At 45.3% G+C, this 12918-nt stretch overlaps 2 protein-coding genes across 4 annotated transcripts in view; both read right to left on the bottom strand.

Moving 5' to 3' along the window:
- Window positions 1–7068, bottom strand: part of LOC105563364 (calmodulin-binding transcription activator 2) — a 50300-nt gene extending 43232 nt beyond the window's left edge. Inside the window, exon 1 of one of the 3 annotated variants that reach the window (XM_012014903.1) lies at window positions 6475–7068. The gene's annotated coding sequence lies outside the window, so the exon portion shown is untranslated. The remainder of the gene's footprint in view (window positions 1–6474) is intronic. The other 2 variants (XM_012014902.1, XM_012014901.1) reach the window with 2 other exon arrangements.
- Window positions 7069–7807: 739 nt separating this feature from the next.
- Window positions 7808–11909, bottom strand: LOC105563363 (AP-2 complex subunit mu). The gene is made up of 5 exons (XM_012014900.1): window positions 11736–11909; window positions 10390–10772; window positions 10045–10295; window positions 9715–9971; window positions 7808–9644 (listed from the first exon to the last, which is right to left on the bottom strand). Exons 2-5 carry the CDS (start codon window positions 10727–10729, stop codon window positions 9164–9166), a joined length of 1329 nt encoding a protein of 442 aa, XP_011870290.1. The 5' UTR covers window positions 10730–10772; window positions 11736–11909; the 3' UTR covers window positions 7808–9163.
- Window positions 11910–12918: the final 1009 nt, after the last annotated feature.

Genomic DNA, 12918 nt, shown 5'->3' with positions numbered 1-12918 from the left:
TTAATTCGTGTAAAATCGCCGCGTGAGAGAGGAGAGAAATTCTTTAAACGGAATTTCACTAGTAATTCGTATTCATTTTTTGGCTTTTGCACTTGGAAAAAATATCGTCACGCTGAGATATTTTGGTAATGAACTGGTACATTTCGTTTCTCTCGGAAACATAAAAAGGTATTGTCAGCGAAGATATTTCTTGGTATATTAATAATATGGAACAAGTGAAACATATTGTGATGACCTCTCGGTTTTATTGCAATCTAAAGATCTGATCACCTTGGTTTAAAGTCCAATGCGATTCTCTCGTTTTTTCGGTTTGCTCGAGCGAAGGAATTTGTTTTCAAGATCTCGTAGCAACAGGAGATCTTGAAGAAATCGCGGCTTAAAATTGGATGGGTTTTGTTCAGAACCATTTTGTGACCGTGTCGTAATACTGTGATACGTCGAGAAATAAAGGAAGAGAGAGGAAAAAATTGTGGAGCTGAAAACCACTGGAAAGACAATACGTTTCATATTATATATTTTTCTATATAAGTTTTATATAAGATTCTATATAAGATTTAGTTTATAGAATTCCCCAAATTCAGAAAAAAACCTGCATCAATTTACAATCTAATTTATAATATATGTATATATATATTTATAATTTATAAATTACAAATCTTATTGTAATTATTTTTAAATATATCCCTGATATTTTACGAGTAATAACAAATTTTAATATTGTGAAGAATGAATATACTAGGAACGTTCAAATGTAATATTCGTTTTTACAATACTGATTCTGTCTTGTTTGTAAAATATTTGTAAAAAAAAGCAAATATCATTTAAGCATTTGAAACTGCTCCAAGTTATTATTGCATTAGAATCTTATAAAAGAGACAGAAGTGTCTTTTGCATATAGTATATTAAAAATGTGTGCGTGACGTAATTTGTATCTCATTTGATTAATCTTTGTAGCGAGGACAGTTCTCAATTCATTAATCTAAGGTAAAAGAGAAGGGTAAGAGTTATCGAAGAGTCATCTGGCAAATTTCCACAGATTTATTTGAGCACGCGAGAGTCTCCACGTGGAACAGTAAGATTGTTCGTCTTTGTAGACTTCGCGGGATTACCTAGATTGATATGCATAGTCATAAACGCATTTCTTGGCCGTCGTGAATCTGCTTGGCAAACAGAAGTTCGTCATTGCCAATTTTCGTGTATGTACAACAATTCTAGCAACTTAGAAAAAAAGTTCCGACAATGCGCCTGGCGTGTAAAGACAAGAAGCAGAGGTAAACAGATTTTTACACTTTTTGTGCGTCGTTTAAATTTTATATCACGGGCATTATGAATTATTTATATCATCATATACATGAGTAACTTTCACTTGATCTGGTCAGAACTTGGTAATCACGAACGTCCCTGCGCTGTCAACTTTACAGCGGTGGTGAGAATTACTGAAAGATAAAGCCCGATCTACAATGTGTTCTTTTCTTCTAGAAACATTTTATTTTATAGCCAATAGACACATTTAAAAAACAAATAAAGTTAAATAGGACCATTATGATACAAAACAAACAAGCGAAAGCGCCTTTAGGTCCGAGCAAAATGTTGATAGTCCAATAATTGTAATCTAAGGTTAAGACACCTGTCAGGGATTGCGGGAGGTGCCCGGTTCGAATCCAGGCTGAGGTGATACTTTTCGCAATAAGAATTCTTTACAGTACGGGGACGAGGGTATTGAATGTTAAATATAGCACTTAAAATAACTAGAAATCGTTAATCGATTTTAATATGTGAATTCATTGACGACAACGGCTGGCGACATTGAAGACCATTCTGATTAGTACATTTTTTTTCAGCATATCGATTTGCCTGTATAAAATAGGATGTTTCTCGTTGCGGGAAAACACATTGTAGATTAGACTTAATAGACGCGCGATGAAAAGAGATAAATTAGACGTCGTCGGTTTTATTTCCAACACTCTTTCAGAAATAGTAACCCCGTGCGATATTGATACCCCGATACTGATATTAATCCGTCAAGCGTTCCCGATCACGGTGACGCGCAGCTCGTCACGTACGATCCGCGATAAATGCGCGCCGTGTATTTTAGTAAGAATTAATGTCATTCGCTTGGCGTGCCTTCAATAGGCATTAAATATACAGGGTGAATGTTAAAGGCGAGTAAATATCGCGGTCATTCATGTATGGAGCCGTATCGAGCGGGCGCGTAGCGGATATCTGCCGGTACAACGGCACGTGCAGTAATAATAGAACCGTCGCGTCGCCGGTGCATTCACACGCGGAGGATGTCCGCCCCTTACTATCCTCCACAGCACGTTGATCACTCAGCTTGCCGTCTAGACTCGCGTATCTGTTCCGATTAGATCTCGAGTTTTAATCGGCCGACCTGTCGCGAACGAAGCCGACACGAGTTAACGCCGGACCTCGCGGTGTCGCGCAGTCATTTGCATGACGATCGAACGAGGTGGGGCTCGCTGGATATAGCGGAAGGTGCCCTGAAGATACGAAGCCTGCTCGAAAATTTGAACCACTCTGCGTTTTAAATAGCTTCGCTGCTTTTTTTCTTCTTTCGTCAAAGGCATACATTTGCATCTGCATAACGTCCTTGGCTTTATTTTTTACGGGTCCTCAGCGAAGTGGTTGTATAATAAAATGATCAATGTCGTGATAAAGCACATTCTCCCGTGCGATTGCTGATGTGTTTACGTGGCCCTCGTAGGCTCGTCAAAGGGGAAATCGCGCGTTTCGCGCAGTCCGAATTGCTGCTGCACAGATCTGTGTGTGAAATGAAGAAATTTTCTTTCGCCCGGACCGTCCGTTCTCTCGTATGAGCAAAATTAAATGCGCCTGTTAATACACACTGCGGATTACACCTGTCACTCGTAATCCTTAGCCGCGCCGCGTGCATCGCCGGCGTAATCCCGGCGACTTATGACTCGCAGACCGTGCCTTTCAAGTTAAATTAACACTAAAGATGATTAAAGCATTGCATTAAAAAAATGACAGCGTATAAAACCTGTGTGAAAAAAAAAGGATCCCACGTTAAGAAAGAATACGTCGCATGTGTGTTGCATGAAAAGCACAGACTCGCTTCCCTCCCCCCTTCCCCCGGCTTGATTAAATTCATCTGTACCACAAAAGCCTCGCAGAAATGCCTTTCCCTCCGCCGATGCTCCCCTCTGCGCGGAATAAAATCTAACGTGTCAAAAATGACGTGAATGAGAAAGAGCGCGCCGAGGCAATGAATAAAATCTAACGATGTCAATAGCGGCGCGGTAAATAAAGAGGATCACTAAGTGCGATATATTCCTCCCATCGGCGCTTTCGGAATGAACGTAGAATTCTTTGGGCCGCCGCGCCGTCAGCCTCGTGCCGACATCGTTAACCGGAAAATCGCACGACTACGTTTAGAACGATCGATCTCCAGGCGCCCATATGTTGCGCACGTCTTCCGAAAGCGAAACCGCCGCGCTACGGGGATCGTCGCAGTTTGACGTTTATGGGGCGCGGTATTAAGGAACGCGCGTGCGAGCTGAGGAAAGAGAAAAACCCGAAGAAATCGACCGGGGGAAACTGTCGATCGAATTTCGGGCGTCGCTCCGCGGCGAATTTCCTTTCATTAATCACGGCAGAGGATTTCACGCGCATATGATAAATCATCCCTTGCCAATCTATTGAGAAATTTCGCGTAACTTCTCATGCTGGGTGGGGCGGAATGGAAAATGAAGAAAGTCGAGGAAGTATTGCAATAAAATAGTTTTCCAATGGTAAATTGTACGCTCGTGGCTCTTTTAGAATTTTGATGATTTAACCAGCTGCGGCGTTTCTTCTTATTGCTTTATGCAGGGTGTACTAAAACCACCGGATATCCTTTCAATCATAAATTCTTTAGAAAATTTCAAGTCGAAAATTCTAATACAGAAATATTGAGGCTATAATAGTTTTTAAATAATTAAATAATTAAAAGGATATATCCGGTGGTTTTTGTACACCCTGTATAGTAGCTGTTAAATATATTGGAAACGTTTCATCTTATAAGTCCGCTGTAAAACATCGGCTTTGTTAAAATTCAAGGAAAAAGTGTTTTGCGTTGCTAGAAAATATCGAAATATTGGGTAGACGGTGTCATAACAGCCGAGCGCATTGTTTTTCACGCGTCATTATATTCGAGAGTGAACGTCAGTTTCCCAACAATTAGTTGAGAGCCCGAGACATTCTAAAGCGATGTTCCTAGTTATGCTAGTTGTTACTATCATCTTCGAACGTTCTCGTCTTAGAGTCCCAGGCGGCAGGAAACGTGTAGCGCGTCGCTCTTGATAACAGCTGATTACGATAGGCTAGAGATAGCGAGTCCAGTGTGACGGGACACGATAATACTACATCGATAATTGTATATCGATACCGCGTGTGCCGTTGAACTCGTTCGTTTGTTCAAAAGTGATTGAATTTGGTACATTCAAGACTTGTTTCATTCACTCTCTAAGGGAATTTAGAGACTTGTCGCGCGAAAGCACGAAAATGTTAAATAAATTTCTCATATCCAGCCATCCTTCGCATCGATCCGACGGTCTTCGCGCGGCGAGAAGACTCGAGAAAAGAGTTCTTGCTTGAATAAGTCAAGGCAGTAAGACCAAGGGATTAACCTTGTGTTCTGAAAATATTATCCTTCGCCGAGGGTCTTTCAGCCCTTAAGGGACGTATCTGCAACGCGGCTGCTGTTAGAGGAGATTACGTCGCGTCCGTGTTAACATCCATGACGTTTACGTTATGAAAGGGCGAGGACGGAGATTTCTCAGATTAAAGAAATTAACCAGTACCAAATTGCAACGCGGGAAATTGGCGGGGAGGGAAAAGGGAATGTAAGCGTAGACCAAGCCTAGGTTAAACGTCGAACGATCTCTACGTTTATTCGCGATTGAGATAGATTTAAAGACCGAATCACTTTTGAGCGAATACCTTTCATTTCTACCAATGGAGATTAATTTTAATCTTTTAGTCTCCCAATTCCCTCCGTTTCCGAGAGTTAGAAAGAGATACAAATAAGTTGAACCGCGATAAAAGTCAATTTACATTAAGGGAGGAAAGTCCCCTGTTATGAGATAGGTTTCTAATACGAGACGGCAGGTTTTCAACACCCGAATTCAATCGCAAATCTATTTTCGCAACGATTACACAATCTAACAATTACTTTTCCACTAAACAGATTTCGCTCCAAGGGCAATAAATCCATGGTGGTGGGATCGATTGACGATGCCTATTAACTTAACGGAAACCCCGCTGTCCCGTATTAGGATCCTATCTCATAATAGGGGACTTTTCTCTATGGTATAAACAGGACTAATGCGAAATGCACGTTCGCCTGCGAATATACAAAACCCAACGCAACGTTTAATAATAAAGAATAAATATATACGGATATTTTTGAAAAAAAAACGATGATTATTTCGCGTAGCACCGTGACAGAAGTTTGCGGACTTAATTTACCGGATCGATCCGCTCGCGGAGCAACAAGAACGCGTCAATTTACACAACGCCTATTTTTCATACAGCACCTGTCTCGAAAGCCAAATTTATTACACGGGCGATAAGATATCCAACTTACACGCGAGGCTTTTCTAAAGCGCGAGCAGCTGACTCCGACTTTTCCCGGCAGCGGGAATTATCTTTCAAAAATACACGCCCGCCCTTGAAAGATAAGGCCCTATTTATTCGCGATAAAGTAAAACTCGCGGAAAAATAATCGCCGCCAATTGTGCCCCGCGCGTCGACGCGGTGGCGAGTCGCGCACTTTTTAACCGGAGAACGCGCGCGGATTGAATTCAATCCGCACGAACGGATCTTTAAATAGAGGCCCGTTTAATGTACGCTCGTGAAAGCCGGGCGCGCGCTTAGCTCGCCACTTAGGCGAGAACCGCGAACGCTTTTAAAGTTGAAAACGTCCGACCCGACGGACGGAAGTGCGTATCGAAGCGGAGTCGGAGCCGCGGAGACGCGATTGACGGAGCTCGATTGTTCTCCGCGGATCGATCGACGTCGCCGAGCGATTTTCGCGCTCGGCGATCCGACGGCGTTCCCGCCAAAAGTCCACGCCGCCGTCGCGGGTACGTCCTCCGCTCCGGAACCGTCCGCGGGAGACGGACGTGGCCCGTCCATATGATCGCCGCACGTGCACCGCGGCGGACAAAGCGGCGAGATTTCACCCTCGCGGGCGGCGGCGCGGGTTTACGGTACGCGCTAAAAATAGCGGCGACCATAAAGCCGCCACGCGGACGGGCGAAGCCGCGACGGCGACGTCGCGACGCCACACACACGCTCGTCGCCTCCCCCGTGCGTCGTAGGCGCGCGGCACCCGATTCTCCCCGCGGCCCCCTGTTAATCCGAGGACGACGGAGGCGCGTCGCGAAATTGCTCGACAACGCGCGGAAGGAGGGCAAGAAGGAAGAAAAGAGAGCAGAGGGAGATACTCACGGGGTCCGTGCTCCGAACGAGAACAGAAGGCCCGTCGCCGACGAGGGCGAGCATTTCGGCACGCCGCGCTTCCCGGTGCGCGGCGTCGCGTCGGCGCGTCTCTCTCCCGGGCGTCTCTCCCAGCAGCTCGTTCACCAGCGGCGGCGACGGCACCTTCCTCCGCGCGACGGTACCGCGGCGCTCATGATCGGCGACGACGACGCCTGGTCCACGACGACGACGGCGGCGGCGGCGGCCGACAGTCTCGTCCGGTTGCGCTTCCTCGTGCACGTCGGACACCGTCCGTCGCCTCGGCGTGCGTGCGTGCGTGCGTGCGTACGTGCTGCGTGCGTTGCGCGACACTCTCACGCAGGGAATCGCGCGATCACGCGTGCCCGCGGCGGCCGCGGTCGATCCTCGGAATCCATGACAGGTATACGTGCGACACGTATACGTAGTACGCGCACGGAGCGGAGCGGAGCGAGGCGAGCGTGGACCGCATGCGCCGCTCCGAGGCAGGAGTCATCGCGCTCTGCCCCGTGCCGTCGCGTCGCGGGCGCGACGACGCGCCAGGGCGGCGGACGTGGAGACGAGAGGGCTCGCGGAAATTCAAAGCGCTTTCCCGCCGCGCGCGCCAACCGCCAGCTTCCGAGCGCGAAACGTCCGAGGATCTCCCGACGACGAGCTTCCTCGCCGAGAAGTACGCCACGAATCGGTACCGAGTCGAAAATATCGCACTGCCCAGGCGCGATTATCCGAATCGAGAGCTCGCGTTCGAGTCGCGGGAAATCGACGGAAACGAGAGAAAACGTGAATTAAACCGTCGCTATTCGAGTTATTCGTCTATTCCGGGAGTCGGGGAATTTTCTGTTAAAAATCAGCGCTTTTAGCGTCTTTAGAACCTTTGAACGCGCATCGGCAGTTTGAAATATTTGACTTACTACGAACGAGAGGTCGCGTATCGATATATCATTCGATATTTCGATTGGAACGGGTGGCGCGCATCTTGGAGTCGTCAAGGTTTCAAGGGCGTTTTCGGCAACTCCCTTCTATTCCTTTTCAAGGTATAATCAGATTTGTATCTCGCCGATTGCCTTAGGAAATACCTTGTCGAGAGTCTCAAGTTTGTATATAATCATCGTACCGATTAAAGATTATTTACGCCTCGTTTATTCTCCCAAATATCCTCGTTATCTCAAAGTGGCTTCACTCGAAAAAACCTGTGGTCCTCGATTCACTAGTGTAATTTTAAATTACATTTCATTTCAGTCGATTGACTTTACGAGTTTCGAAATTAATTTTGTCGCGCGGGGACAATTCGAAGAGCGGGATAATGAAATTTAACCCACGATCGTTTTTATTTTACACATATATATTTCATTACGCATTCGAGCGTTCTTTTAGAGAGACCACATCAATCACGCTCGTACAATCGATCAATGCTTCTTTCTACTCTTATTCTCATGCACGGATAACAGATTAATAGCATTCTACATTTCATTGAGCGCATCGCACGTTCACACCGAATGATCCGTAGCATACAGATTTGTTCAGTTTCGCTCAAACTCCGTTACCAGGCCGTAACTCCACATATCATTACGCAAGAAATGAATAATTAAAATTCGCGTATATATACAGGGCGTCCCTGAATGGTCTGTACAAACTTTTGGAATAAGTCCCAGGGACCTAAACAAGCAGAAATGTCCCATGAACTATGCGATTTGACTTGATAATTTCTCTAGCCATTGTAGGAAACTTCGAAATGTCGTAACTCCAGAAACAAGCGTTTCCGACCCCATGTTCATGGGACATTTCTGCTTGTTTAGGTCCCTGAAACTTATTCCAAAAGTTTGTACAGACCATTCAGGGACACCCTGTAGATAAATACAGATATATAATACAGAAATTCATCCTGTGCTCTGGAAAAAAAAACATATATTACGCGTATAGTAATCCTACAAATATATATATATATATATACTTCTTGAATATAGATCATCCTAATGGCAGCACTAATTCCAGAGGCGAATCGAGGTGCTTCAATTATTTAACTTGAAATCATGTAATACTAAAATCTCGTGATGTAATGGTCTCGGCACAGTAACGAAGCAAAAAAATATGAATCTCATTAGATGGTTTGAGTAAATGTGCATATATATATAAACAATTCTTTCAATTTAAAATATTAATAAAATCTAACTTGTATCTCATACCATTCATCTCGCGTGATGTAACATGGTTAGGAATCGATATGGAAAAAAAGAATGGACAACGCAAAAAATTGGCACAAAAGAAATAATCTGCCTGGTACTAATTATCATGATATTCGCTTAAACACAAGTTCGAACCTATTTTTATTTTTGCATTCGGAAAATTGTCTTCCAACGTAATATCTTCTTCTAAGAAGCGAAGATGAATGTCACTCCCTTGCTAGCAAGCTATATAATATACAAAACAAAACAGTTCTTCTGCTGTTATACAGAAATTTTGTGCTGACAATGGAATTCCTCTCTCGATACATTATCCATCGCTACGTATCGTACACGATTCGGAATTGACTATCCGAATGATTTCAGATCGTTGCTTCGAATATGCGCTACAATGAAATAATAACGAGAAATAGCCAGTATCAATACTCGTAATCATAACTTCCGCATTGAGATTACTTCTTTACAATTATTTACGCCTCCGCAACGAAGATTCCAAGTCATTAACACCGCGTCTCGTACAGGCCGCTGCGCCCTATGTAACGAACCCATTTTATCACGTCGTGATCGGAGTAATTCAACTTTGACTCGAAAACTTTCAAGTAGCGCACTTTGAAGCCGGACGGCGCGAACGGCACCTCGAAATTCATCGAGATCGGCGGCCTCGTCCATTTCTTCTTCGTGTCCGTCTCAAGCAGATCGATCTCGGCGGACAGCTGCGTCTCCTTCATGCCGGCCATGCGCTTGATCTTCCACACAATCGCGTTCTCCGATGCCTTGTACTTCGCCTTACCCTTCAAGCATATCAGCTGCACGCCGGCGGTATTTAGCGGCGTCGGCACGCGCACCTCTATTTTCTGCCCCAGCAACGAGGGCTTGAAGTTTGATTTCAGAACCGCCTTAACTTCCATTTTCGTTCGGCCCACCTCGCGCACTAACGGTATCACGCGGAAGGGCAATGATATATCCTTTGTGGTACGATATCTACGAAGAACAATTTTTTTATACCCTTGGATTATATTACACCACGATTAATCTCGCGGTCGTGTCTCACCTCATCAGTTCGAATTCACCATCCGGCGGTATAAAACTAATGGAATGCTCGGTCTCGAATTTGCTAAGCTTAACGCACTGATGGAATTGGCAGTCATCAATAACGACAACCGGTTTGCCGGATCTAGCGCCTGTGGGATCGTCACCGCCGCCACCCAAACTGCCACCGCCCTTCATGCCCTTAGCCTCCATCACGATCTTATCGTTAATCCCAAACTTGCATTCCGGCATACCAGACAGATAAGATTTCATCACCACCTGGAGAAGATGTTTCTGTTAGACACCTGCGGAAGTCCTAGAAAATCAATTTTATCTTCCGCACAAAATTTACCTTTCCAGCAACGTGTGCGCTGAGAACCTGACCCTGAGGGCTCATTAGTAGATTCACATATTCGAGTACATCCAAGAAGAGCTCATTGCGCCTGTACTTGATACCCTCTCGCCTCCATCCGATCTGACCGGTGACTTGCGATGTTATTTGAGCCTGCTCTTCCTTGGTGGCCGATTTCACGCCTTGTTGAGTGATAAACGTCTTCAGCACTCCCGTATCACAGTTCTGCGGATATCCAAAGTCAAGTATCTCTGCAAAAGGAAAAGAAGAAACGATTAAGTTCCGAGGAGAGGCCCTGTACGCTTTATAAGTGATTGAAATATCAACCGGCACTTCAATACTGACCATCGAGCAGCTCGTAAATAAGCACGAAGTTGTTCTTAATGTTCTCTTCTGAAATCTTGCCGAAATATGACTGCATGACGTCTATGATCTTCAGCAGCAGCTCGAATACCATAGCTGCGTTAACATTTTGCTTGGTGACAGCGGCTAGCCAGATGTTGGCGCGCTTTATATGGAAAAACGACGTTCTGGCAATGTTGGTCACAGGCGAGCGTACCTGCTGCCGGGCGTGGATGACGTTGACGCGGAATGCGTCCACCGCATTGCGGCCAATGTCATCCCGGTACACTCGGGAGATCAGCACCTCCCCCTTATGGTTGTAAACGAATAGACCCCCTATCATCTTGACAGAGGGCAGACTTAGCCTTTCGAGAGTCGAGATCAACCTGCAGCAAAAATCACTGCGTTCAGTACAGACTCTCGCTAACTTTGAAGTATATCGCACCAAATACCAGTGAACAATCTTAACAATTGTACATTCGGTTTTCAACGAACAAGTCGATTAACTCGTAACGCTTGTCACTAATGCGTCGTCTACAATGCAAGGAGCAAACCTGGAGTAAGGACTTTTTTGGCTCTTACGCTTACTCTCGGTAAATCAGAACGCCCTCGCGCACGGTCAGTTACAAATATTTTAAAAATTATGTCTATTTTAGCTTCCTTGCACCAAAAGCTAATGCGTCGTCTACAATGCGTGGAGTAAGCCTGGCATAAGGAGCGAGAGAACCTTTAGTTTTTGGTGTAAGGAAGCTAAAATGCAGACACAATTTTGAAAATATTTGTAATACTAACCGATAGCGTTTTGATTCGCCGAGAGTAAGCGTAAGAGCTGAAGTAGAAGTAAGAAATAAAATTGATTTGTTTCCTTACTCCAGGCTTACTCCACGCATTGTAGACGACCCTTGACATTCAAAATTTTTACCAGCACAGTAAACAATCAATACTGTCCTAAAACAGTGTTCTAATAATAAGTCGCAATCAAGTATTAAGTAAAATAATGAACAACAATCTGGCAGTCTCTTCTACTGATAAGAACCGCCTCGGTTCTTATCGGACGCTGGGCGAGTGGCCCTCGATTGAACGGACAGAAGACATATTCGCGACGCGTACGGGTCGCGAAAGGGCACGCGTATCGAGAGGGGAAGAGGCGCATTCGGGGCGCGCGAACGTCCGTAATTGCAGGCGAGACCCGTTTGTCAAGTGACACTTGGTACCGTCCGTCCGTCCGGTATGTCTTGCGAACGGTTAGTATTATCGATCGTATATACGTGGACGACCCGTGTAACCCTTCGGCGTCCGACAGCCGTCGCCGCGGCCCTCCGGGCGGCCGAGCGCCGAGTTGTACTCACGCATGACTTCCCCGAAGAGCGACCCGCCGAGACTCCGCTGTCTCACGATTCCGTTAAACGTGGCGCGATACCCTCGGTCACACAGGCTGACGGACGGCTGGCGGTCCCGACGGAAGCAACACCCACTTTCCGATATCGCCAACCGTGAACGCGGCCACGGGCAACGTAGACAAGACAGATCGCCGGCTGGACGGCGAACCATATAGTCATAGACTTGTACATAACAGAGAGAGACCTGAGAGCGGCCACGCCGGCGTTTTACATGATACCGTTTCAAGAGACTGTTTTGCGCGCCTTTACGCCCATTTTTACTTTTGGAACTATTTGGCTATGCGTCTTCTGACACTGCCGATAATGTTATACGTATAATTTATATTTCAGCCTTTTAATTTTTTATTCCATTGCCGTGTGTGAACTTTATGATAAGGGCATACGTATTCAGTGTAGACATCTGCGGGATGCAAAACGAAGAAGATTGGTTTTTGGTTCGTGTCGCTACGTCGATTTTTCGCCGAGTTATAGCGTTTTAAAAATCGGGCGCGCGCGCACCATTCATGAAAGAAAACCGCGCGAATTTTACGCGAGTAGTACGCGGGCGTACTACGTTCCTAAAAAACTGGCATAAAAACATACGAGGCACAGGTGTTCAGTAGTAAACACCGCCGCGCCAGAGACCGCGCGAGACGCCGCGTATCGTCTGCTGCTTCTGAATGAGGATTAAGATCGTGAGTCGATATAATCGTCAATAACTTCGCACAGAAAAATCGTAGGAAGATGATCCTGGTCTCGTTGGAAAGCTAAGATTTCAGCGCTTCTAACGAGATAAGAATGGCTCATCTCGGATTATTAGTTCATGAGGCATTAGTGATAAATTCCGAGAAAATTGATTTTGTCCCAAGATCGAGAGTGTGAATTAATCTTTCAATTGGATGAATCTCTCTCACGTCGTGCATTAAATAGCAACACTAATTTATGTTGACTCAATATTCATTTTTCTAAATGTACACATATGTAATTGCACAGTTTCTTGTTGATAATCCCCTCCTCGGGTACTACCTTGCCGTGGTGGAGGGGCTTAAGTACCCTGAAGGGTTACCCTCTAAAAATCACTCAGTGGTTTATTACTGAAAACAATGAATATTCACTGATTTACAGTAATGATGCACTGATTAATTTTTAGAGA

The sequence above is a fragment of the Vollenhovia emeryi genome, unplaced genomic scaffold (assembly GCF_000949405.1).
Source record: "Vollenhovia emeryi isolate VEMERY1.0 unplaced genomic scaffold, V.emery_V1.0 DF939177.1, whole genome shotgun sequence".
In the NCBI taxonomy this organism is placed as follows: Eukaryota; Metazoa; Arthropoda; class Insecta; order Hymenoptera; family Formicidae; genus Vollenhovia; species Vollenhovia emeryi.
Note: the sequence above shows the minus strand (reverse complement) of the source record. Positions and strands in the feature narration are given on the sequence as shown.